The 27,628-nt window shown below is 45.8% G+C and overlaps 1 protein-coding gene across 4 annotated transcripts in view; it reads left to right on the top strand.

The window, feature by feature from the left end:
• poe (E3 ubiquitin-protein ligase-like protein poe) overlaps positions 1 to 27,628 on the top strand; it is a 549,114-nt gene that overhangs the window by 367,761 nt on the left and 153,725 nt on the right. For all 4 annotated transcript variants that reach the window (XM_075691124.1, XM_075691117.1, XM_075691109.1 and 1 more), the window contains 5 exons: positions 4,305 to 4,506; positions 9,442 to 9,638; positions 14,034 to 14,241; positions 22,153 to 22,490; positions 22,572 to 22,769. In XM_075691124.1, the coding sequence (XP_075547239.1) occupies positions 4,305 to 4,506; positions 9,442 to 9,638; positions 14,034 to 14,241; positions 22,153 to 22,490; positions 22,572 to 22,769 (1,143 nt within the window). The remainder of the gene's footprint in view (positions 1 to 4,304; positions 4,507 to 9,441; positions 9,639 to 14,033; positions 14,242 to 22,152; positions 22,491 to 22,571; positions 22,770 to 27,628) is intronic.

The following is a 27,628-nucleotide window of genomic DNA, read 5'->3' as shown; positions in this document are numbered from 1 at the left end:
TGACACTGACGTGTATAATGGTGATGAAACAGGACTGTTCTTCCAGATGTTGTCGTCGAAGAGGCATGCACTCAAAGGAGACGTGTAAGGGTGGCAAAAACATCAAGCTGCGTCTTTCTATGTTTTTCTGCACCATCATGGATAGGAGCAACAAGTGCCCTGCATTTGTCATGGGGAAATAAAGAAAAGCCCCGCTGCTTCTGCTGTGTTGCCAGGATACCGGTATGCAGCCGTCACAACTGCAAGGCATGAGTGACGTGAGAACTTTTTCGCGAGTGGCTCTTGGAGTTCGATCGATGAAACGAACGATCTAACAGGAAGGTGGTGCTCATCATAGATCATTGTAGTGCTCATCACTCCATGCCTAAGCTCTCAAGCATGAACGTCTTTTTCCTGCCATCAAACACGATGGAAAGCTTGCAGCCCATGGACGACGGCGTGATCACCAATTTTAAAGTCGTGCATCATTGTGGCCATGCGTATGATGGCCATGTATGATGGCCATGTATGATGGCCATGTATGATGGCCATGTATGATGGCCATGTATGATGACCATGTATGATGGCTATGTATGATGTCCATGAGAACAAGCAGGTAGCAAGCAGACTTGAAGATCAATCTATTTATGGCCATGCAGTTTATCTTTGGTGCGTAGTCCGAAGTAAGCGATTCTATGGTACGGGACTGCTTTAGCAAAGTGGACTTTGTCCGAGGCAGCGGTGACATATATAAAACCTGTGAAGCTTCCTCCGATGAAATGATGCCTGAACTTTGGTCTGCAGTCAACAAAGATGCTTCAGGACTCAAAGATTGTCTACATGCAAATGACGTATTAGAAACAGGAGTTCTAATCCATGAGGCAATTGTCACAAATGTTCTTGCATCGGATAGTGACGGCGACAGTGACAATGACGGAAGCGATGATGTGGTAGTGCAGGCTGCCTCAATGTTGTCCTCACAGGAGGCCCTGCAGATGATTCAGTCTCTCCCAGGCTTCATTTTCAGAACCGAACTTCCGCTGCACTACGTGGAGCACCTGGATGCTTTGGAGAAGAATGTCGGCAAGCTTCACGTAAAGCAAGCAAGGCTGGCAGACATGGGGTTTTCTCATGAAAGCCATTTAGAAGGTGACAAGATGCTTGTGGCAGTCTTGCCCCAGCGTTTCTTTGGGATTCGAGAGGCTGCTACAGCGACATTCTCGCATGTGTTAAAAGGCCCCTTTTCCAAAGCGATCCCTCGACAGAGCTCACATGCCGCTTGCCATCCGGGACCCCTTTTTGCAGTTGTTATAGCAGTGCCATTCTTGAACACTGAGAGCCGTGGCTTGTTACACGCAATTGAAGTGCGTAGGAAGCGGAGCTAAACAGTTAGTCAACACAATCAGCAACCGGATGGAAGTAGGTGGTGGGGGGGAAACTGGCCTCTCTGCCATTAGTTTCCTCGCAACACCTCTGCCCTCCCACTCTTTTGCTTTGTTTTTCATGCAACCTGGTTATAACAATAGAATTTTTGTGGCACTTGAATGTTGTTACAAGTGGGTTCAACTGTAGCTGCGGTCTGCTATGTAGTGTAGATACCACGGCCACCTCGGGGTGCTGTGACAAGTCTGCTGGCTGAGTGCACTGTGGCTCGCTGAGGACAACTGCATTTGGTGCGTTGGAGGCGCCAAAATCAGAAATACTGGCATCTATGTGAATATCCAAAATGAAATTTGAACTGCATGCCACAGTAACATTCAGTAGGCCGAGTGTTGTTACCGAGTGTTGTTCTGCCGTAGCCTTTGCACTGCAAGTCATTGAAGAAAGCAGAAGCACTGTGAGGGGAATGTTTGATTGCCAATAACTCCGCTTCTACTGAGTGCACTGAAGTACTTTTTGCGACAAAGTATTTGAAATACATTTCTCAGCTTTAATAAAAATTGGTTAAATGTCCTTTTAAAGACACTACTCTGCACTTTATTGATGTGCTAGATAACAAGTGTTTGCACATTTTTATTTTACATTTGATGTTAGATTTTTTCTCTTTTGTTACTGTGCCTATAGAAGTCGATGAATTTGATCGGCAGTTTTTCTACACGTTAAATATTTCCGTTGGAATTGTTCTGCTAGCAAATGGTTCACTATCTGAAATGATGACCGAACTTTAACTATTTGCCATATTTGACAATTTTGGGCAGATTGGGGAACCCGGAAAAATAAGACTTCGACTAGAGGTATTGTCCAAACTGACCTTCAGTGCTCCTAGTACTTCAATAAAAAGATGCATTTGTGCTTTTTTCAACTTTGCAACCTTGCAACCTCAATGCTGCAACCTCAATGCTGCTGCAACCTTCTGCAACCTCAATGCTGCTGTCATTTTTTAAATGACAGCAGCATTGAAGACGCAGAAGCTTCTCTCAGATTGCAAATTTTCTGATCCAATGTATGAGCTGTTTTAATGATATCACAAACAGTAGATGCTCATGAGCGTTTGTTTTTTAGTTTATTGTATTCGACTAATATCAAGTGCAACTTGATTTTCCCACCGTGGGTTGCTTGTATTCATCAGCGCTTTGGAGGCATATGTGCAAATTATTACGAGCAATCCTTCCCGTCGAGTGGGGTTTTCACTCACACAAGAGCATGCAGTCGCTTTGAGACCAACCTTTGACCGAAAAATTGCTACCGTGTTTATTCGAATATAGATTATTCATAATTAGCTGTCAGTCTATATTTGTGACCAAAGCTAGCAAAATTACGCAACTAATTGAGTTCCACTGTGAAACCTTGCCACCGCTGGAGCCAATAGGGCCAAGGCCACAAACCAAAATGCTCTGGCATGCATGTCGATGGCATACGTCGAAACCGCAGTCGTGTAATACACGAATACCATATTTACTCGATCCTAATGTGCCCTTGTTTGTAATGCGCACCCTTTTTCCGTGACAAAAGAAAGGAAAAAAAGTCCTTTACAGTAGCAGCAAGCGAATTGACCTTCATGCTGCCTCTCGTATCAACACGACCTATAAGCGGCGAAAACACAGCGCACGGCGGACTCTGTCCTCGTCGCAGATCGCTTTTAAGATGGGGCCGAAGCGATCGAATCACCAAACTGGATCATCACAGAATACGTCCTGCTTTGATCCACTGATACCTTTCCATGTTGCTTTGCTCGCGAAAACCCTCTTCTTCTGTTTGTGCTAGTCATGCATGCAAGTTTCGGGTACTCAGAACGCCTGTGATGCGACCCAATTTCCATCTGTCGCTCCACACAAGATGACTTTCCTTTTAAATGCGGCATCATGATGAACTCGGCACTTCGTGTTGATAGAGCAAATGAGAAAATGGGAAGCCAGACAGTAGACTAATGCTTAAGCACACGTACTACAGCACATAGAGGAAGCTACAGCAGCTAGGCTCGAAGCGCGTATGAGGTGGCCATTTTTAAATGTCAATGTGGATATGGTAACGTAGAGTTATGATTGTACTCGATTCTAACACGCCGATTTTGATGGGTCGACCTATATTCGAATATTTTTTTTTTTCTCAGAGAGCACAATATATGGGGCCGACCTATATCCGTGCTCGACCTATTTTCGAGTAAATATGATAGCTGTGTAACCTCTTACATTTTCAACCCTGCCTGTGCAAGTGTTCTTATTCATTGCTGCACAATATTGCCAGCACTCCACATTACTGTACAGTACTGTACAGGAACTGAACAAAGCATGTGGAGACTCCAGCAGTAATGAACGCATACTAGGCCAGCTTGCTTGCTCAGAAATGCTGATCGAATGCAATAATCAAGTTTGGAGAGGCTTCTGCATGCTCCCTGACCTGACAACCATTGCTTCACGAGCCTAAAAAATGCAATAAAAAGAAAACCAGGTGCCTGCTGCAACGAGTAAAAACAAATGCTCCCTGTACAATAGAAACTTGCCCGTTTTCACATTAGCAAAGCTACTGCTTTCCTGCATAGCATGGGCGTGACTATGGCTAGTAGTGACGCCGACAAATCTTCATGATTTTCTTGCATTATCTGACTTAAGGAAGTTATGAACAGGAAACTAGGTGCATATTTTATATATATATATATATATATATATATATATATATATATATATATATATATATATATAACTCTCAGTACTTAGACTAAAAATTATGCAGATAAGAGTAGATAAGAGAAAGTGTTTTCAGCCATGTTATTTTGGTGTTATCTTTGGGTTGTGATTTTCTCTTATTGTGATGTCTTTAATGCTGTAAACTGGCAAGCTTGTGCTTTGAAACATTGTGCTCAGACTGAGCTCCACTTGTTTCTGCAGGATCAAGCTCTCTTGAGCTACGTCCTGGAATGCCTGAACATTAGCAGCAAAGAGAAGCCACCATTCCAAGATCTTGATGGTGAAGCCTTTTACCGATTGGTGGCAATTGCTCGTGGTGTGGCTTGTGCTCGGCCAGCCAACCTCGTGCAGTTTGCAGAGTCCCATGAAGTCAACACAGGCCCTGTAGAAGGCCTTGAAGAAAGTGAGTGCCTGCTTGGGTCCTTCTTATTTATTACTGCTACCTGTGTGATGTAGTACAAGTGGCTGCATAAGTGCACAGTACATATTTAGTTGTAGATATTGATTGTAAGCAAGGAGCAACTTTATTTAGCTACAGTAAAGTAAAATTCATAGTAATCTAAGCTGTTAGTTCACATTTACCAAACGCTTATAGAAGATGCTGCCACTCTGCTTTGATCCCATGTATCCAATGTAGAGGTATAAATGGTTGGCATGCTGCAATGCTGCCCGATAAAGTTAATAAAATTAATAAATTGCAAAAAAAATTGTTGTGAATTTGGCAGGGAAATAAGAAACCAGATACACGTGAACAGGGTTTATTTCCAGAAGTTTGTTTATGCATTTTTTTTTCTCAATGTGAGCTTTATTCTGACCCCCACTTCTGTGATACAGCACTCACACTCTGCAAACAGCAGCATGGCAAAGCCATAATACAAGCTGATGAAGTTTCCTGTGACATAAAACATGCCAAAAACCTGTGGTGTAGGCAGTGTATTTGGAACATTCTGGACATACTGGAAGTCACTGTCATCTGCACTTTTGTAGTGTTGTCGCTTTTTTGCTCTTCACAAGCAACTATGTGAATGCTGTCATATGTGCAAAAATTTGTCTGGCATGTCTGTGCATCACATGCTAGCATGCTTACTGGAAAAGGATGTTACCATCTATGGTGAAAGTGTGGGTAGTTTGTCAACTCTTAGTAGCTTTATCAAGAAGTAGCACACTCGCCTTGAAGAAAGTGAACTTGCCAGGAAGTGAAAAATTACGTACATGCATGCTGTGGTTGACAGCAGGAACACATCACCGCTTTTTCTCCAAGTAGTGCTTCTTAGCAGTCCCAAAGCTGGAATGTGTAAAAAAAAATTGGAAGACACTTAAGCTTCGGTTTTAAGAGCGGAACGCGATAGCATTCAAAGATCTCTGACTGCTTCTCACGCTTCTCGTCAACTGCAGCTTATGTAATCGTAATGTTTAACAGGAAACGCTGGTGGCGAACACTAGCACAAAGGCGAGCTTTCTGGTAGAAATGCTGCCTCTTGCCTGGGGCAGTATGTGGCGGAGGCGAGTTCCATCTGGAGTGGTTGCTAGAAACCGAGCATGCCACTGCGTGGCATCCGAGATTTGCGTGCGCCGGCGTGCGTTAATCTCTGTCGCCGTGGCCAGTCTATAATGGTGGAAACGCTGGAAAAGGGGTTTTTTGAGTTTCCGCTTAACAGAATTATGTTTTCTCATACACAGTTAAACCTCGATATAACGAAGTCGGTAAAATCGGCAATTTACTTCGTTATATCAAAATTTCGTTGTATTGAAATTGAACCTTTTATGCAAGTAAGTACAGTCGCCAATCGATTTTTCTTGCACAGAAAGGGGCCGCAGAATTTTCCAAATTATCGGGCAATCAAAAAAAGCAAATTTGAATGATAAAATTCGTTTTGATAAATTTGGGAGTCGGCAATGAATAATACAGTTTCATGCTACGTACGTCGACAATATCTTCACATCGGCGGTACGAATTAAGCAAAGCCAGGCACACTTTTGCATGCCCTCCGCCCCCGCAGCTGATAGCGACGCCTGCACTGGGACGACGCTATCAGAAAAGGCGCCAGCAGCCAAGAGGGAAAAGCTACATATGTCTCTTGCTCCAACAAGTCACTGAAACTTGAGATTACGCAACCTCCAATACTAAATGCGCGGGAAGACAGCTTACATGTGCCACGCCGTCTCTCTCTTTGCACAATCAGCAGATTACCTCTAAAGCAGGGTGCACGGCTGCATATGTGCTCAGCCGCACTTGCAGCCCTGCACAGCCACAGCCGAGATGCATAGCAGAAATCAAGACGTGTGCAAACTACCCCCCTGCTCCCTCATGTGCACTTGATCGCCCTACCGCAACCTCGCTGCCCTCCCCCTTTTTCCCTTTGCCCGCATGTGAAGTCACCATCTTTCTTGCCTCACCCTCGCACACTTTCTCTCGCACCTAAGGCACACAGTGCCCAGGGTATGATAGGTTCTTATCGCACTTGAAGTTTATACGGAACATGATGTGGCTCCACTTCAGCGGTCACTCTTGTCGTGTGCTGCGTGACTTGAGAGGTGCGTGTGCAAGCAGCCACTTGTAATTCAATCATTTGACCATCTGCGTCCACGGAAGTTTCCATTTATTGTCTCAGCATTCCTTTGTGGCGGCAGTGAAATTTTGTTATATTGAAATCGCCTACAAACACACTTCGTTATATTGAGGTTTTATATACATAGTGTTCTATGGACAAGAAGTTATGAAAACTTAAATACTTCATTATATCGAGAATATAATTATATTGAAGTTCATTACATCTAGGCTTAACTGTATTTGCTTTCTTGATACAACCATATCTGCTGAACCCCTATTTTACAGTTACGGGGAGACAAAACTGGCTGCAGTTGGGAAGCTAAGATCAGTGAAGTTTTTTGTGGCAACCGAAGGTTTCTGTCGCCGTCCATCTTGTGGCCAACACTAATACGCTGCATGATATAATTTCAGTGGTGATATATATATTTTTACAGTACTGCAGACAAGAGTGTCTAGTGTCTAATATGCAGGAGTGAGCACATACAAGGCAAAAAAAAAAAACCTTGAATACACATTCACTACAAAGATATGGAAAGAGCAAAAAAAAGATGCATCATTCAGACATAGCTCTCAATTTTGCGAGGAACACTTCAACATTGGGGCTGTCAACAACGTCCTCCGTAACTGATTCTGGGCTGCTTGGTGCTGGGAAAAAATGAAGACTTGAATCTATCAATATTTGTACGATACTGTTCGAGCTATTTGCCATTATTGCAATGAGTGTTGGCGCGAGACACAGGGGTTATGCAGGGAGACAAATCAATTGGTAAAAAATTGTGGTGCATGAGATACAAGACCTTCAACTTTGATTCGGCCCACCTAGACTGCAGCAACTTGAGGCCAAGAAAACTAATCATTTCTGTACCACTGTCAGTTCTCCTGTACCTATTACAAATGAATCTTGCAGCCAAGCCATCCTCTGTATTTTCTCTAGCTTGGTAATATTCTGTTTCATATGCGGGTCCCACAAGGTTGATGCATACTCTAAACCGGGCCTAACAAGTATTTTATAAGCCGTCAGCTTAACTTGGAGTGGCGTATTGCAAAGCTTGCATTGTATGGCTCGTAGGGCTCGGAGTGTGGTGCTATATATGTTATCTATGTGGTCGTTCCAACTTCGCGTTCATGGGATTGTTACTCCCAAGTTCTTGATTGCTGGTACTTCCCTTAGTGGTTTGTTTTCTATATAATGTTTACATGCTTATATGCTATTTATGCTATTAATGCTTATATTACTCTTGAAAGAAAATGACATTGAAAGAGTTGGGGCACCAAGACTAAAAATTCATTTCTTTTCGGGCAAGCAGAATGTAAATATAGTCTGACCCTCCATGACCCCTGGAAAAGTGCTCATGACCCATTTGGGGGTCATGACCCACAGTTTGAGAAATGCTGATCTAGGTTCACCACTTCGCTAGTTCATCATGTGACACATTAATCTCCGGAACTCTGAAAACTTGTGACAAGATTTTGTTGTGTCAAGTACATTCTTTATTTTGAGAAATCCTTGGTGCATGCACACACATGCAGTCTGCGTTCCGTCCTGCTGCACCGCACGCTACTTGCTCTGCCGATTACTTCACTCACTCAGTTCGTTTTTACGCGCTTCCCGCATACCGACCGTGCACACATGCCTTCCATGTTCCCTCTCCCCACCACACACCGTTGCCTACTATCCCGTGCCTGCTACTCCACACAGTTGCCTACTGTCTCGTGCCTGTGATTCTATGCCACCTGGCGTCAGCCCGTTACTCTCACAGTTGTCACAGCTTGGCGTGTAAAAGTTCTTTTAATGACTGAGGTTTTTTAGCGCACGAGAAGGGACGAAAGACAGTGGCGAGACGAGGACACAGCGCTGTGTGCTCGTCTCGCCACTGTCTTTCGTCCCTTCTCGTGCGCTAAAAAACCTCAGTTATGGAATACCAACACGCCCTAACCTACGCTCTTTTTTTAATGAGCTTTCATAATCGGGGACTGAAAGCAATGCTTCATGACAATGGCAATGACTCTGACTCTGTTGGTAGGCTTTTTCCAATGCAGTTCGTTTCATATCTGATTGCACCATGGAAACATGTCAGACCAGTTTTCTTGAAAAAAAAAATGCTTGTTGGAATTGGTTAAATATGGTAATCATTTATTGTGAGCTGTCATTTTCATTTGAAAACCTACTCTGGGCAATCCAAGAAACGGGCATGTTCAGTGGGAGATAATGTGTCCTCGATGATATCCCAGAGTGCTGCGAAGAGAGACAGTGCAGCCATTGGTATCGGGTACATTCGTCCCAACCAGTCAATTTCTATATATCCAGTGAGGGCCAATTTCAGGATTGAAATAACAAAAGTTTTGGCACATGGAAATGTATGAGCGCCGGCTGAGATGTTTGAGCGAGATTGAACTAATAAAGAAACTGAATTAGCCGGAGTTGAATTATTCCAATTTACGGTCGAACTGTCTTCTATGCTATGCCAAGTAAACTTTTGTACAACAAGCAATGCATACATAGTCACATACAGAGTTAGTGGTGCTTGAAGGTAGGAGTGCCGTCATCAGACATTCGGTTGCTGATAGCTGGGCTCATTTCATGGATTTTTTTCTATGTTTGTACTGCATTGCAAACCAGTTCACTGATGATTGCGCATTCAAATTAACCGAAGATTACTCCCCGTGCAGCTCATTGGACTGAAATGAATACATGGTGTGCTTCACAGATGTGTGTTGCGCATGTCAGTGTTGGGCAGGTTTTAGCACTGGCTGATGGTTTGCATAACAAGGGGTTGTTCTGTGCAGTGAACAAGGAGGAGGTGCTTGAGGAGCGTGGCTTGCCACTCAAGGTACACATAGCAACCAACACTGTGCCACCTCCAGAGAATGGCCACTTCCTGAGCATCTTGACAGAGGCCTTCTGGCATCTGCATCGGCAGCGGCCTCAGAATCCTGCCCTGGCCCCCATCTCCAAACATGGCCTAGTTCACGTTGAAGCCACTGTTAGTTTCACTACTTTCTTCTCAATGATACAGTGTTCAGTTTTGCACGACATTATATAAAGTAGGGGGGTGTGAATACGCAATATCACTGAATCAAATAGTGAATGTTCTAATAATTCGATTTAAGCTCATGCTCGATGCTGCACAAGCGAGCGCCTCACTCCATTGTTTTTGGTGCAAAAGGAATGCTAAGCCCGCTGCAGGCAGGCCACCCCGTCTAATGCGGTAGCGGACTTTGTCTCTGTGAGCACTTGTGCCCTACTGCTTGTGCTCTCCGATGTCGGCTCAATGCAAGGATCCACACACACAGTGCCCGAACTTCGCAATTCACAGAATGCCGTTGCATCGACTGGGGCCACCTTTGTCGGTACAAGCTTCACCTGTGTCAGCAGGGCCAATTGAAACAATAACGCAACACGGAACAGCAATAAAACCACCATGTATTTCAGAAAGGGCAAAAGCATGTGCGAAAATCAGGCTGATCAGCCTCTGGAAAGTGCGCAGATCATATTACATGGAGACGAACTTAATGCCGCTTCAACAGCCACCAATCTAACCAGTTAGCATGATCTCGAGACCTATCACTGATGAGCCGCCCGTACAAACAGCAGCAAACATTCTGCAACAGCCTGCGTCCCATTTCCACATCGGTGGCGAATTTTCGCCATGGCCACACTGCCCAGGCCATTAGGCCTGATCGGCGCTGCTTTATCGGGCGCTGGCAGCTAAAGTTATGGTTAGGTGCCGAATCGATGTAGTTCTATTTGCAGCTAGCACATGACACTCGGAAAGTCGATAAACCGCCTCACAAACAAAAGCAAATGTACAGGACGGCAACAAAGGTGCTCACCACTGCCATCTTTGCGACACATCGTAAGGTGGCCTCTTGTTCCCAACGGCATTCAGAGACACACATCGGTCTCTTTTTGTAGCTTCGATCAACCCATTATAAGCTTTACATGGCAGGCACGAAAGTTTAATGTTACTAGTGCGCTGACTACTCAGCTGCATACATTTGCACGGATGGCGGATGGAGGATGGATGAGAAAGGACAGAGAGAAGGGATTGTCACATGCGAACTTGCTTTGTCGCTCTCGATTTCAGAACCTTTGCCAGGTGGCAAACCATACTGAACGTAACAATGAAGACACGGCATTACTTTACTCTCGGCCCCAACCACAGTCAACCTGCACAACGCCAATGATGGCTACACGCGGAACGGTGATTGAGTCATGTGGTGTGCCAGTCCACACTTTCATCTCTCCCGTAAATTAACCTTAATATAACCCACCCACTGTAAAGATGGGAAAGTCCTGTATTTTGTAGGAAAATTAAAGCAAAACTTTCTATCCAGTAAAAGATTGCCATGAAACACAAATCCACGGTTAAACTAGGTACCTCATAGGTAATCAGCAGAACATGACGTCACCAATATTTTAGCTTCAGAGGGGAAAAAGGCATTCGATTCTATTCAACACACATTCTATTGATAAAAAATATTTTCCAAGCCTCCATATAATATAACTGATCTGTTATCAGTGCTGGCATACTTATTTGGAGTTCCCTTTAATATGAGTAGTTCGTACTTTATATCCTGATTTTCGCGTACCCGAGTTACCGATAGCTTGTTACACAATGCTAGGAAGTTCTGGGCATGTGCAGCACTGATTTCTTTTTTTTGCACAAAATTTGTAAGCATTTAATTTTGTGATAAGTTTTCTTATACCGTATTTACACGATTGTAAGTCGACCACTTTTTTAAAATTTGAAAGTTTGAAGTTGGGGGGTCGACTTACAATCGAAACCAAAACATGGCGCCGCCAAAAATGAGAGACCAACGGGAGCTACAACGTAGTTACGATTTTATGTTTGCTCTATGGCCCTACCCGTATCTTTTCGCTATCTCGCGTGTTTGTTCGCTTTTCGGAAGGGTTTTTCAACATTTTTGAGAGTTTTACAGTGCATGCAACACTCAAGGCAAGGGGGGGGGGGTGTCGATAGTTGATGGAAGCGCCGCTGTTCCTATTTGCGGTGGCACCCTCAGAACGGCGGCGCTTGCGGGGAGCATCGGTAGTTCATGGAAGAGCAGGCACCGCTCGCGGGTTTCTCTTTGCCTGTTGCGCTTAGCTTTCTTGACGAAAGGCATTGGTTTGACGCGTTCCATTTGACTGCCGGCTACGTGCTACTTCTATGCTTCCCCAGTCGTCATGAGTGCTCCAGGCCCACTAATCGTTCGGCACTCGTTCACAGCAGCGTTCAAGAGGGCTGCCATTCTTTACGCCGAAGAAACAAATCACTGCGCAGCGGGCCGCAATTTCTATGTTTCTGAACGGGTGGTGCGAGAGTGGCGACTGCAGCGAAGCGAAATTTTCACCTGTGACGGCAAGTGAGAAATTTTCCACATGCCGAAGTCTGGACGCTTTCCAGAGCTTCCAGGCTAAGCTTGCGGAGTACGTCGCTGAAATGCGTGATCGGTCCCTGTCAGTGAAGTGCGACATGGTCATGTAACAAGCCCGGACCTTTGCCTTTCAAGGCCCTGCCCCGCCGTGAGTATGAGTGGCTGGTGGCAGAATACCGCGAAATTACGCCCACCGGACCTGTAAAAAGAGCCTCCCTGACGGCTGTGTGTGGTTGGGTGCATTCGGCATGGGCTGCTGTTCCACAAGATGTCGTGATGCAGTCGTTTGCCAAATGGGAAATTTCGCAGGACCAAGACGCGCTGTGGGACCGCAGCAACGATGACGATGGCAGCACTAGTGAAGATGTGTAGTCCAGTGACCATGTCAGCTACTAATAAATTTTCGTTATCGAATGCGCCCTCGAGTATGCTCTCCTTTTCTTTTTCTTTTTTTCCTGTCACGCGATATGGGGGGGTCGACTTACAATCGTGTAAATACGGTATTCGATTCGAAAAGTACTATGTTCGGTATTTGCACACCCCTACTAAATAATGCACAAGTACCTTCAACCCGGAGGAGCTGCAACTGGAGACGTATTCTCATGCGTTCACCTTCACCGATACTATTGCTTTTGTGTGACATAGTTCTCAACCAGCCAATAAGCACACACTGAGAGTGATATCGCAAAAAGCGACCGTCCGAGAATGCATCCCCTCATGATATCATTCTAAAAATTTCACACCATACACGTGGCACTAGCTTGCATAGAAAGGTCACAACTAATAAATAGCGCTGCAGTTCATTTACTCAGGCTCCTTGGAGCAACGCTTTGAACTGCCTTAAAATGGTGATCTTTGTAATAGGCCAGGCACAGTGCACCTCACATTATTTTGCAGGATTCGAAGAGCCATATGCATCCTGAGTTACTGAATGGCTGGTCAATCCCATGGAATGCTTCTAGTACATTATTGTCTTCCAGCTATTACAGGAACAGACAAAGGGCTGAAATACAGCAAGACGCATAGAACACCTTATTCATGCCAGTGCTTGTCATCATTACTTCACCCGTAGAAGTTAAAGAAACACTCCTACATATTTGGCTTGAATTTCTAAGCCCATCACCTAAAAGCAAGCTGTAATATACTGGATGATCAGAAAAGTTTTAATGTGCTGCATGGTCATGCAAAGAGTGGGCATTAGTTACTGGATATCGCAAGCAACATCTGTCATCTGGGTGGGAACGTAATGCAGTAGGCTTGAAACTATTTAGTGTGCATAGATTGTCACAAATTGTTGGTGTTTGCACCTCTGTTGAAAGTTTCTTCGATTGCTTTTAATGGTAAGCCTAAAGCTAGCATGGCCTGTCTGTGGTATGCCTTGTGCACAACTCTGGAAACTGATCAGCCAGTCAAAGGCAAAGGATGTTCTGAGCATATCTTCTTCTTTCTGAGGTAGACACAGACCTGTGTGAAAAATTTGCCATGTCAGTGCCACTGCATTTGAATTCGTGCAAAAACATATCCACTTTCTTGTTTACTGTTAAACCAATACTACTTTGAGTGGTGCAGCACCGCTTTGATTTGGCACTCACTATTGGCTCACAGTCTGATGTGTGCTCCTACTTACATGTTTTCATTGTCTGTTGGGCACAAACTAAACATGCCCAGTGTGAGCGCCAACAAGGTGTTCATGCAGCAATAACTTGGTGCTGCATTTTCATTATCGCTTCCACATAGGTTATTGACATGGGCTACACCAAACTATTTGCGATGTGTGACGACCTATCTAAACAAGAGCTGCTGTGGAAAATTGCTTCACTAAATGGAAAAAAAAAAAATAAGGCATGGTCTTGTATAGAAATGCTCTAGAAAAATATAAATTCATTAGGTTTCAATTTTTATTAGAGTGAGCTAGATTAGCTCATTGTTTGACTGTTGCACCATTGGTTCTGTGTGGTGACTGTTGCCGACTGCCTTACTCCACTCTCTGGAAATAGGTGCAAGCCTTGGTTGAGGTGATGTACGCATTTGTGGCCTTGGACATGGAGAATGTTGGCTTGGTGGCAAAGCTGTTTGCCCGGCTGCTGCTCTGTGAGGACACGGTAGTAAGCTTTGCTGCTAAGCAGGCCATCGTTCGTGTGCTGCGGCCCAAAACACGGAAGCGCAAGGTTTTCATTCCACGTAACGCCCAGTGCAGCACACCTGGTAAGTTCATACCTACAGGAAACTGTGATTTTGGCCCTAAAAATTCAGGAACTCCTTTGTGTTGGCTAATCTACTATGAAGTGGATTCAGTATTGAGGGAATAGCCAGTTGAGGGATTAGCCTGTTGGCACTTCAATAATGCTCAGACATGAGCACCTTGTGAACAACACTTTAATGTTTCTGATATGGTGCAGGAACTGAAATGATGTTCTCAGCTGGTTTTGAGCATTATGTCACTCTGCTGTTGTATTGATGCACACACACATGCACGTACAGGCTGTAGTGTGCCTCCGCATGTTCCATTATACAGTGGAATCTCATTGATACGATTCTGCATACGTTCTTGGGGTAATATGGTTTTTCTTTTCCTGGCCAACGTCCCATTGGAGCAACGCATTTTCATACGGTTATTGCAATTGCATTTTCACCGGAAATTTGATAATACGACTGCAGAAGCAGGCTTTCACTTGTATTTCTGAAAATCAAAACTTTATATTGTAATGTACTTCCTGAAATAACATTCCAATGACCCATGAATGTGTTAAGCCCTAGCCACACTGGAGAAAAAATGCATACGGTGTGCCGGCAGCGGTAAAACGCTGCTGTGGCAGTGTGACCGCACCATCTAGCAGTGCACTGCTGCACATGAGCTGGGTGAGGAAACGGCGCCTTCTTTTTTTTTAACTTCCAGAATAATGTTTTCACGGACATTGAGAAGAACGAAGTTTAGCACAGACGAGCTATGTAAACATTGCTGAATAAATTGCGTTTGCTGCGGTTTGTATGGTGTTGATTGATGCTGCTCCGCATAACGTGTTATGTGCAGCAATATCACTCAAGCCCTCGCAAACGTTTGCTATTAAGTTTGTCACTGAGTATGTCAGTTTTCATACTCATCTGGAGCTTGCTTTAGATAATACAATTTTCAGATGATACGTTTTATTTTTCCGGTTCCCGGGAAGATTGTTTCAATGAGATTTCACTTTAATTCATGGATACTGACATGCTCTTAGCAACGAAGGACACAGCACACAGTAGTGTGAGCATACAAAAAAAAAGGTTATTGATTGCTCCTTTTATATAACAATGCCAGTTAGCGAAAATTCATGCAAGGAATAGTTCCTCGATACAGACACATTGAGGAATTGAGAAAGTTACCACCATGCAAGGTCAGCACTTTCCTATCACAGAACATGCTTGTTACTAAATTGCATAGTATCAAATTGAAAAAGAGGAAATTTTCTTTCTGACAGTACTATTCTCAAACAACATGTGCATAAAAAGGATTTTAAAAAAATATCTTAACAAAAATTTTGTAGAAATAAACAGTTAATCAAGAACATTATTGTTCATTCACATAAAAAACCTTCAAAATTTTCAGGATGTACATTAAACGCAAAGAACTTTTGCAATATTCCAGCAAATATCTTCTTACTATGCAAAATATTTCTTGAAATATAAATATAAAAGAAAACATTAACCCTAGTACTATACTCGGGGACACCTTTCTCTGTTGTATGTTACTGCGCAAAATTAGTTTCCAATAAACTGGTTTCGGCTTCAGTTTCGGCCTGACAGATGTGCATTTGCTACAGTTAATTTCTTCGCATGTGCTCCATGGTTGAGTGCGTTGAACCACAATCACCGAGCGTGCAGGCATATTGGCGTCTCCTTCCCTATGCTTCATTTGTTTCTAGCCACAATTAAGCCAATTGTTTGAGTGGAAAACTCGGACCAACATATTCAATTATACCGTGGATAATACTACCCAACTCTGTATCGTCCAGAAGTGACGTGAATTTTGCCAGTGCTGCAGTTTTGAGGACATGTACTGATATATAAACTCTTCTGGAGCTGAAAACTGGGCAGCACCACGAACACGTGTAGCGTGCTTACATAGCGCAGGCGCGATATACCAAAAGAGCATGACCCACTGCCCATACGCTCTGCAGCTCGGAAAACGTATAGTGGAAGCTCGCGCTGCAGAACCCATGAATCCTGTGCTCAGTCCCCACCCCTGCCCGTTCCGATCTCTTTGATGAACATCGTACAGGTGTGCAGGCGTGTCTCACAATACTGCACAGCGCAGGTTATATACCTCGGGATAGCAGTTGTACTGCACTCGCTAAGTTGCTTATTTACAGCATGAAGCCGTGTAAACCCCTGGACGGCTGAAAAATGTCACACTTTATAAACGTCTACACAGTTAACGCTGGTTCTAAAGTTTAAAAATAAATGGTCACCTACCATTTGGCCAGTAATCAGTAATTCCTGATATAAAACACATTGCATTAGCTAACTTTGCCAAACGCCAACATTCTGATCCCTACTCTGACAGATGGTTACACCTGCCCCTGCCCTCCACTTTCCAATGTGCATTTTTGTGCCTATGGTTAGGATTCGCACACAGAATTCCAGAACCAGCAAGAAAATGCCTTGGAGGTGCAGGGCTGCCACGGCCACTTGCAGACAGTTTGACATCTGGCGAGGTATTCTGTTAGAGTCCACCTAGTGGATATGTCCATTTCGTCTGCTGCTGAAGTGCTGATTGGCTGTGGGACCTCACTGCTGTGGATGCGCAGACCAGCCCAGCCAATCAAAACTTCAACAGCAGACGAAACTGACATGTCCACTAGGTGGACTCTTACAGAATACCTCCCCTGGACACGGCAATTATTCTTCAGCAGGAATAATTTTTACTACGCCAAAAATTAAAGCAGACGAAACAAGGTGTTTTTTTATATATTTCCTGCATAATCAGCTGGCTAAAATCTGGAAGTCACTCAATTAGTAATGCATGCACATACACACATGCACACATACAAACACACACACACCAGTCACAGGAGTAAACCTTTAACCCTTTGAGGGTCAATGACGTAAATATACGGCGCCGCGAACGAACTCCAAAATGATCGATGCTGTATATTTATGGCACCATCTGTACATTTAAAAAGCGTGCGAATTTCCTAACTTTTTCTTTTCTGTCATGTGCTGCCACTATGTGGGAATACAGGGAATTTTTTTCATGCGCCTCCTTCTCTTGGTTTTCGTTGCATGATTTGGTTTAGCGCTAGTTCACTCCCACACGTCTATATAGTACCATGCGCAGACAGGCGGCGTTTCGGGTTTTGTTCCGCGGGCGGTTTCGGCTTCTTTCGCTTGCAGAACTGATGGCTATCTCGTTACTAATCACTCAGAGGGCGACCGCTTGTTTCTCACTCGTTTAGTGCTCACTACGGTGCGCATAGGAAGGATGCTGCTGTGCATGCGTGTACGTTATTTTTTTTTTTGAGACTCAAAAACTAATTGCCTCTGGTTGGCGATAAGATGAAGATTAGCGGAAGTTTGTCACACATTGTGCTTTTTTGACGGGCACACAGCCACACAGTTTTCTTGAGTGCGCGCACCTACGCAGTTAGATTCCGCTATGGATGTACATATTAGTTTAAGAGCAGGGACATTTGAGTATTGCGAAATATTCTCGTGTACACATTTTCAAAGCCTTGAACTATAAGAATGCATAAAATTTTCTATTTTTATAAGTTTTATTTCCTTTTTAATTGTTGTTATTCATGAATGAAGAGTACGTATATACCAACGCAAAATATTTTGATGAATATATGATGATATTTTGACGCGTGATGAAGGCCGTCTTTTCGAGGTCCATTTCATCAACTGAAATCTGCCAGTAGCCGGATCGAAGATCGATGGACGGGAAGTATTTAGCTCCGTGCAAGCAGTCCAAGGCGTCGTCAATGCATGGTAGTGGGTAGATGTCTTTTCGCGTGATCTTGTTTAAGTGGCGATAATCGACGCAAAAGCACCAGGTACCATCTTTCTTTTTCACAAGGACGACACGTGAAGCCCAAGGGCTGGCTGCTGGCTCGATGACCCCTTTGCGGAGCATTTTGTCCACTTCAGATTGGATGACTCGACGTTCAGCATGCGATACACGATATGGGACGCCGACGAATAGGATTCGTATCTCCAGTGTTTATACGGTGGTGAACAACAGATGTTTGGCCAAAAGGCCTGTCACCAAAATCAAAGATCTAACTGTACAATTCAACCAGGAGTCTTGTGTCCGTGGCCTGTGCAGAGGTGAGGTCAGGTGCAATCATTTTCGCAAAGTCATGCGTTTAGGAACCAGAGCTGTCAGGTGCAATTGGCACTAATAAGCCACTCTCAGCATTCAGACTCTCAATGTCAAATTCACAACCACTAGAAATGCTGGCCAAGAAAATGCCGGCCGGAAGCACTTGAGGGCACAGGCTGAAATTCAGATGCGGTAGAATGATGTCGTTACAAGTAACCGTCACCAATGTATGCGGAACAGCAACATCCCGGTTCAAAAGCACGTCGATGATGGGGTGAAGCACACATTCACCATCAGGAACCTGTGGCTGGGCGGTCAAAGTGACGCAAGTAACTACCTCGGGTGACAGACGCACATCTTGAAGCAAGCACAAGCGCGGTGGGGCGGTACTCGGAGCATTGGCGAGTTGAGGCAGTTCTAACTGAAGAACGCCGGTCACGCAGTCGATGAGAGCAGAATGAGTGGATAAAAAGTCCAATCCAAGGATAACATTCTGAGGGCAGTTGCCGATCACACCAAAGAGAACAGAAGTAGGACGGCCGGCTATAATTAAAGGCGCAGTACACATTCCAAGAACAACCAGCACGCTGCCATCGGCCACACAAAGCACTCAGGCAGCTGCTGGGGTGAGGACTTTCTTTAAACATCTACGTAGGCTAGCACTCGTCACAGATACATGGGCTCCAGTGTCGACGAGTGCTTGGACAGGTACGCCGTCTATTTTAACGTCTATTACACTTCTCCTTGTGGGCACAGACAGAGGACTTGCTGCAGTAGTCGGCAATGCAGCACCACCTCTGAGGGCTGCATTTCCTAGTTTTCCGAAAGGGTGCAGCCAAAAGCCACAGGGGATGAAAGGCGACATGGCTGCGGTGAAAGGGAACTGGGGCGACGTGTTTGCGGGGAACGAGACTGGTGTTTGCGCAGCGATGGTGAGCGGCTGTACCACGTGTTCCGAGCAGAGCTGTTGGCGCTGTTAGACTCAGCGGTGGGCGAAACATTTCAGGTATTTCCATCAAAACGGGTTAGGTTGGTCGGCGACAGGTGAAACATATCGGCTGGTCATCCACAGTTCTCCACTCAGTCGGGTTGCGATAACGTGGAGAGGAGCGTCGGGGTGGAGCGAAAATAGAAGGGCGTTCATTAGCTCTGGGATTGGCGACAGCACACACAGACTGTAAACCAATTTTTTCAAGTTCCTGGCGAACGATGGCTTGTACAAGGAGAACTGAAAATGTGATAGCATCAGGGCTACGCGAACAGAAAGCTGCAGGCACCATCGTATCCAGTTCACGTCTAATGATTCGCACCACGTCCTCTGATGGCGACGCATGCTGCTGTGCGAGTTGATCTTCGCACGTTGACATTGCAACAGTACATATTGGGAAGTCTGGTCAATGGTTGCAAGACGCGTCGGCTTTTGGCCTGCTCGAATTGTAGGCACTCTTTAATGATTGCGTCAACTGTAGAGCAGCTCTTGCACGTGAGCAGATTAAACACGTCAGCAATGGCCTTAAGCACGTGCCCGACCTTCTCAGCTTCTGTCATGTCGTGATCGGCTTTACGACAAAGTGCCAGCACGTCCTAGATGTACGAGACATAGGACTCCATGGGGGATTGGGCACGGGAGGCCAGTTCCTGCTTTGCGGCAATTTTACGGCCGGCTGGTTTGCCAAACAACTCTGTCAATTTACCCGCCGTGGTTGCTCAGTGGCTATGGTGTTGGGCTGCTGAGCACGAGGTCGCGGGATCGAATCCCGGCCATGGCGGCCGCAAATCGATGGGGGCGAAATGCGAAAACACCCGTGTACTTAGATTTAGGTGCACATTAAAGAACCCCAGGTGGTCAAAATTTCTGGAGTCCTCCACTACGGCGTGCCTCATAATCAGAAAGTGGTTTTGTCACGTAAAACCCCATAATTTTTAACTCTGTCAATTTCTCTTTGCGTTGGTCCCAGCTGGTTAGCTCCTCTTCGTGGTTTTCGTACCACACCTTTGTCGTGCCTCTTAGGTAAAACAACAGGTTAGCTAGCATAAGCGTAGGGTCCCATCTGTTGATTCCACTCACGCGTTCATGCATGGCCACCCACTCTTCAACGTCGGCGTCATCTATCCCGCAGAAAGTTCCAGGATCCTTGGGTTGCACGACGACAACCGAAGCTGACAGCGACATACCTGGCGACGGTGACAGGCAGCAACGACGTTGATCCCGCGTGCTCACCATCATTCATGGTGTGGACAGTGATGCGCTGTCCACTGCAGAGCTCCGTTTCCAGTTGTGGTACCCTGCACCTCTCGCCAATATGTTACAGGAATGTTGCGAGTATAGAAACACTATATTTACAATATATATACAGGATGAGTCAGAATAGTTAAGATGGCTCACCACCAACAACACGCAGCAGCCAGCGTTTCCGATCTTCTTCCTCTCTCTTCTCTCTTCCTTCCGTAACGATATTTATAGTGTTTCTTTTCTTTATTTACTTTTTGGATCTTTTCAGATAAATTTCATTTTGTGAGGTACAATCGTGAGCAAAACCACAGATGCTGCGAAACATTTTTTATAAGCCTAGGCATGTAGGCTGAAATCAAGTGCTACAACTTACATGCCCACTAAGACAATTCCAGGTTCCATGGCTCTACTAGAAAAAATTTTAATGTTTTGCTGATGCCATGTTCTCTTTTGGTCATAATTGTACTTCCAGCTGCTCACTCAATGATCACACTATATGCTAATTATATGCTAATTTTTATTGTTTGTTTATTGTTACTCCATAAAGCTCAAATAAGTTATAAAGCAACATCTTCAATTGTAAAAGCAAAAGAAAAAACAACTTTTTAGATGTTTCTAGTTCTCTTGTAGAAGGGGTTGTGTCAAATTGCTATACGAATTAGCTTATTTTTATAGGTGAGAGGTAACTTTTGCACCACATTTGAAGCATCTCTAGTGCTTGTTTCTGCATGAAATTTGTGCGATATATTCTTCTTTTAAATTAAGTATTTTTTATATCAAAGTTGAAAAAAGAAGCACATATTTAAAAATTTCTACCTACCATCCTCAAATTGATTTAATTTCATTTTATTTTAGCCTCTAGCTTTGTAATCTAACATATCCGTGTCAAAATCTGGCTAAAAATTTGTGTAGCCTCTTCTTGGGAAAACAGCAGTTTATAGCATTTTGATTTCTGATTTCAGTTTATATATTTTCAATGCAGCTTAAATCCAGTATTAATGAAGCAAATAATATAAATTCAGCAGACAAAATGAAGAAAAATGTCACCACTGCCAAGCAGTATAATTTTTGACAGATACTCACTGAAAAAAATTAAAAAATGTACAGCCACAGGTCACTTAGTCACTGGGTCGGCCCTCCTGCCCAACCCCTGTGTAAGGTTGTTTCACTGCATTTCTTATTGTATAAAAAATATAAAGGAACATATCCAAAGGTAGCAATCACCATTTTTCTGTACTTCTGCATGAGAATGGGTGGGGTCTGGAAGGACTATCACCGGTGGAGTATCACCTCTGTCTACTGCTGCTGCCCAGCCATCTTCCATGGTCTTGCTGTTGCTAATGATTGTTTACATCTCCCAAAACAGAACTAAGCATTCTTTAAAGGTAGCAAAATTTTGCATATAATACTATGGAATTTAGATGTAAATTTTTGGATTTAGTGGCCAGAAGAGCACCAGAAAGCCACTTTTAACTCAATTTTTCTGGGAAGCCATATGGTCTCCTTTATAACACTGAAAACATCATTGGCACACTGTAATGAATCAACACTAGAGCTTCCCATCTGTCCCACTATGCAGGTGAGGCAGCCACTGACCAAACAGATGGAGGCAAAGCATCGACATCAGGGGCAACAGGTGTGTCGCAGTCTCTGTCGGGCACTCCACAGCCACTGGTGTCTATGCCAGGCAGCTCGTCGTCAACTCTGGGTGGCCTCGAAGTGCAGCCACAGGCCTCCCTGGAATCCCAGGCCGATGTGGAGTCACATTTTGAGATGCTTGAGAACATGGATGCTGTGGTCCTCTTGGGGGGTGCTGGTGGTGCTGGGGGAGGGGGTGCCTTCCCACCGCTGCTGGATATTCCACCTGATGCAGACGATGAAACCATGGTGGAACTGGCCATCGCCCTCAGCCTTCAAGTGTGTTGCAGTTTGCTTTGTGTTGTTGTGTGCTTTGACATTTACAGCATGCATACCTTTCTTGGCTTTTACCACGTTCAGGACCAACCTGGCCAGTCTGAAGACCTGAATCTAGGTGCTCTGGGCAGTGCTGGGGGGTCACAAGGGCCAAGTCAGCGAGCGTCTTCCCTTGAGGGTGGTCACTATTCGGACACAACAGCTTCAGCCGGCGCTAGTGATGATGAAGGAAGCACAGCTGCCACTGATGGCTCCACACTGCGCACATCACCTGCTGAACAGGTCTGGACTAGCCACAAGATTGATAGCTGCTGTTTAGTTTGGACATATGCATTAATTGCTTTATACGTCATGCACTTATACGTCTATTGCACACACCACAATTGCAAGTGCAAGTGCAAACTCGGTTTGCAGCCTGTACACAATTTTTTAGGTGTGTGCGAATATTGAATAGTGGATTTAAAATCGAATATCAAGTTGACTCAAAAAGAAAAAGTGAAGTATCGCATTGAATACAAAAAAATTTAACACATGGCTTAGTTCTTTACAAATTTTGTACAAGTGAACCAGGTGCAGCATGTGCAAAGGAGTCTACTGTCATTGCTCAACAAGGTCTGGAAGATATCTTTTATCGACAGACTGTCTGTTGAATAGAATCAAATGCTTTTTCCCTCCGATGCCAAAAAAGTACTGAAGTTGGCTTGTCCTGAATACCAATGAGGTTTTCAGTTTAATACAGAGCCATACTGTGCTTTACTGAAATCTTTTTCTTAGGAGGTTTTGCTTTCCAGTTTTCCTCCAGAAAACAGAAGGGCTGTCCCACCTTTATGGCAGGTGGGTTGCATAGATTATCGACAGCTCACTAAGACCAGTCTGCGCAATAGACGGCAGTGCGAACCACCCATAGCACAATGTTATCGCTCTGTGAGCAGCCATTGTTGGTGCAGCAGAGCTCAATTATGGCTGCGGCATTGACAGTAAAGAGCAGGCGCCTTTCCACTCTCATGTTCGGTGTCGTTTGCTACTTGCCTAAAGTTCTAAAATTGGGAGGACCATGAAAAGTTTGTGCGAAGGGCTCCACTCCATCCATGTCCACCCACCTTCTGTGCAAATGCATCTACAGCTGGACGATCAGTGCACTAGTCAGATGCTAGTTTTGTGACGGGTTGCTCAAAGCTAAACAAAGGCTGATGCGCATCTACAAACAGCTTCCCGAACTAGAGGCTGCCATACAGTGGGGTGCAAAGATGGCAGTGGCAGGTATCAGTAACATTGGCACCATCCCAAACGTTCACTTTCCTTGGTGATGCAGTTTGTCAGCTTTCCAAGTGTTATCCGGCCGCTGTGAATAGATCTGCATGAATTTGGCACCAAACTATAACTTAGTCGCTGACAACTGATAAAGCAGCACTAATTAGGCCTAGAGGCCTAGACAGTGTGGCCATGACAAAAAATCACCTCTGGCCAATGTGCAAACAGGCCGAAAGCTGCTGCAGTAAGCATGCCCCTAGAATGTTCATATGGGTGACTCATCAGTGATTGGTCCCGAGATCACATGTACGTGTTATATTGATGGCCATTCAAATGGAACTTGAGTCTAAAGGCGACGAGCCGGCAACTGCTGCAAGTGCGCATACCAAGCTGGTCTGTATGTTCCAACTTGCGTGACACATAGGACACAAGGTCCAAACTGTGCATGTGTATAAATCTATAGGCATGAACACATCTATTTGGTACAATCTGCATGCCTTCCAGTGGCTTATCAGCCCAATCTTCATGCATGCTTTAGCAATTTACATACGCACTGCTTTTGTCACTGTTCCCTCGGTCCAAATTGCATATGGGAATTGTTTTAATAGATCCTGTCATCCTGGACGAACCTACCAACAGCGATAGTGCACCGTGTAAAGGCTGCCTGCGCCAAGGCACCAACCACAGCCGGGTCTTTCACCGAATATATACCAAATATTAGCAAAATCTAACAGCACACGTTCAGTTCGCAAATCGAATAACAGCAAAACCTCGTTATAACAAAGTTGAAGGGAGGGGTCGTAATTACTTTGTTATAACCATTAGTTCGTTATAGCCTCTATCAATTTCTATACCAAATCTCGCAGCAGCCCGCCATGCAAAAAAGAAAACGGCCGTCGCATGGGAAAAAAACAAGCAAAAAGAATACAGCAAGTAATTGCTACTTTATTCACGCCAAACGACTCATCACTGATCAATCAACAGCACACCAGCTGGCAGCTCACTTCGCAGAAAGAAAAGTCCTTGATAAATTTTTGCCGCGTCTTCTTCAGGCGAATGATGACTTTTTCAGCTGCAGCCGCTCTTTCGAGTACGTCCTCGCCGTCATCGTGAGTGCCAAAGAAGCAGCGCAGCAGATCTGCCGCATGCACCGCTTGTGCGGGCCTCGGTACGTCGGGTTCGCCAATATTAGGCTCCGGGCTGTCATTGACACATTTGTCACTGTCGTCATTAGGCATCCCCGTCACCACACGCACAATTTCCGCCTCCGTTAGCTCTTCTGTCGTCACCGCGTCAGCATCGGCACTGACGTACGTGCAGAAGGTGTCGCAGTCGGGCACAACGCCGGCGTCAAGAAGAGCATTCCATGACGCTAGGGCTTGGTCACCCGCAGCACTCTCATTCATTGCAGCACTGATATCTTCACTGTAACCGCTGCTGCTGACGCCAAATGAGGCATGCCGGAAGCAGTTGGTGATGGTGCTTGCCGGTACAGCCATCCAAGCAGCCTGTAGCATCTCGATCGCCATGAACAAGTGGATCGTGGACTTGCGCTTCATGCTCATATTGAGCAGAATCCGGTCGATCACAAGTTTGCGGTAGCCCGACTTAAAGTTCATGATAACTGCTTGGTTGAGTGGTTGCACAACTGCAGTGCAGTTTGGCGACAAGAAGCATAGCTCAATGTTTTTGAGCACAGCAGCAGTGTGGTGGGCCGCGCAGTTGTCCAGTACAAGGCATACCTTCTGGTTAAGCTTGCCCAGCCGCTTGTCCCACTCCCGCAGCCATTGCGCGAAAATTTCTCTTGTTGTCCAAGCCTTACGGTTGGACACATAACTCACTTGGAGCTTTCGTTTGTCTTTGAAGCATCGTGATGACGCACTTTTGCCAACCACGAGGACCGGCACCTTTTCTGACCCATCCATGTTGGCACGAAGCAACACGGTGTGGGGTTCTCCTCCCGTACTCTTGGGACAAAGGAGCGACAACACAGTAGTGCAAACAATCACAAGGGCTTTTATTGCACCTTTCATAGATCAATGCCTGCTAGCCGAGTTGCTATCCACAAAACATGCCGATGGGCGCGCGACAAATCTAGATGTCCGACTCACCGCGACCGGATAGCGAGCGAATATGTTCGCCCCATGCTGGGTCCCAACGCCTGGTCGTTCGCGCGTACGGTCACGCGAACGGTGGCACGTTCGAAGGCGGCCACGCGAGACTGTCTCGCAGAAGCATGGATCGGCGCACGCGCGGGACGTCCGCCGCGTTCGTCGGTCCGCCGCCCAAGAGCCAGCGTGTTCTTTCTTGCGCCCAAGTAACCCCGCCGCAGCGCAACACTCGCACCATCTCTCGCACTGCGCTTCAACCACTCCGACCGCCGCGTGCGCGGCGAAGCCGCACGGAGACAGGGTCTATGCGGGAAAACTAGATCTCTGGAGACGCGTGAGAGTCGCGCATCCCCACATCCCCCCAACCTTAAATCACTACATATTCCGGCGAAACATGTCCCACGGTCTAACATCGAGTGCTTCGCGAACAACGTAGAACATTCAACAGTGGCCGCGCCGAGGAAATGTCCCCACGCCATCCATAGCATGCGAGCCGACATTGTCCCTGGGTACACCGCCGGCGTCCGCTGGTCACAGCAGCAGCTTTGCAGACTCGACGGCACGATTCCAGGCCAGGACTCCGAAAACAGCGACGCAGTAGTCGGCACGAGCAAGCGTCGCTCGCACCGACACGCCCTGCTGGCGAGAGCTGCAGCAGCTGTCGGTGATCGCCGGCTCTTTTCTCCACCGCCAAGGGTTGCGAGCTGAATACAGGCGGCCACCGAAGTCGCTGCGCCGAACTCGCCACAGCATCACCATTGCCCGGTGGCTCGATCGTAGTCCGGGACAGCAGCGCAGACGATGTGCAGGTGACGGCAAACCAGGGGTGACTCCAATCACGCTGCGTACACTTAACACACTCAGCAAACACTAAAGTAGTGCAAGGGAGAGGAATGATGCATGCGCATCGCCCACGTGGTACGATGTTCAACTCAGCTAGCAAAAGATCGGGCAGCTACTCAGATGCTAAGTTCATGTGAACGAAGCTCGTTTCCTTGAGTCGAACGAGTAATTTCATTTGTGCGAGGCTAAATAGAATGAGGGAAGCGAATTGCAACACCTCAACGCCACGGTCCACCAGGTTGTGTCTCTCCACGTACGACAGGCAGCTTCGTAAAGCCTTAGGCGTAAAGCGTCGCTACCCTGACAACAACCAGCATCCAAAAACAACACTCAAAATGAGCGCAACACAGGCAGCCGCGAGGAGACGTCAGGTCTGTGAGGTGGTCCTACTCCGCTCGGTGCACACAGCATCCGAGTTGACGGCACCCACCGTCCCAGACGGTGTCGGAGCGCCCGGTGCCAGGCCGCAATACCAGTCAGCCCGTAGCGGCACCCGTGGCCCGCAGCCACCCGGCTCCCGGAGCCGCGACTTCATCAGAGTCAGAGATAGGAGAAGCTATTTACATGAGAAATTCGGACCACCCACGAGGCTTCCGTACTCACTCACTTCAGGCTTGCCAATGCTCCGCGGGCGCTAAGGCTCGCTCTCCCAGGATGCAGACCACGTGGCTCTCGTGCCAACGAATGTCATTAAAAAAACACTTGCGAAAAGGCTTAGCATGTTGACATGTTCAAACACACTACAGCCACTGCCGCCTCGCTCAAGAAAGCACGCCGCCAACGCTAGTGATCAAAATCCACGCTAGCCCTATGCTTCGGTTCAAACAAAGTTCTCGAACGAAGCAACACTGTTAAAATTATCGTCCGATGCCCCAAGAGTCCCACGTTGGGCAGCCAGATGTGGGGTTCTCCTCCCGTACCCTTGGGACAAAGGAA

Source organism: Dermacentor variabilis, chromosome 1 (genome assembly GCF_050947875.1).
Source record: "Dermacentor variabilis isolate Ectoservices chromosome 1, ASM5094787v1, whole genome shotgun sequence".
NCBI classification, from domain to species: Eukaryota; Metazoa; Arthropoda; class Arachnida; order Ixodida; family Ixodidae; genus Dermacentor; species Dermacentor variabilis.
This window is presented reverse-complemented; position numbering and strand designations above follow the sequence as displayed.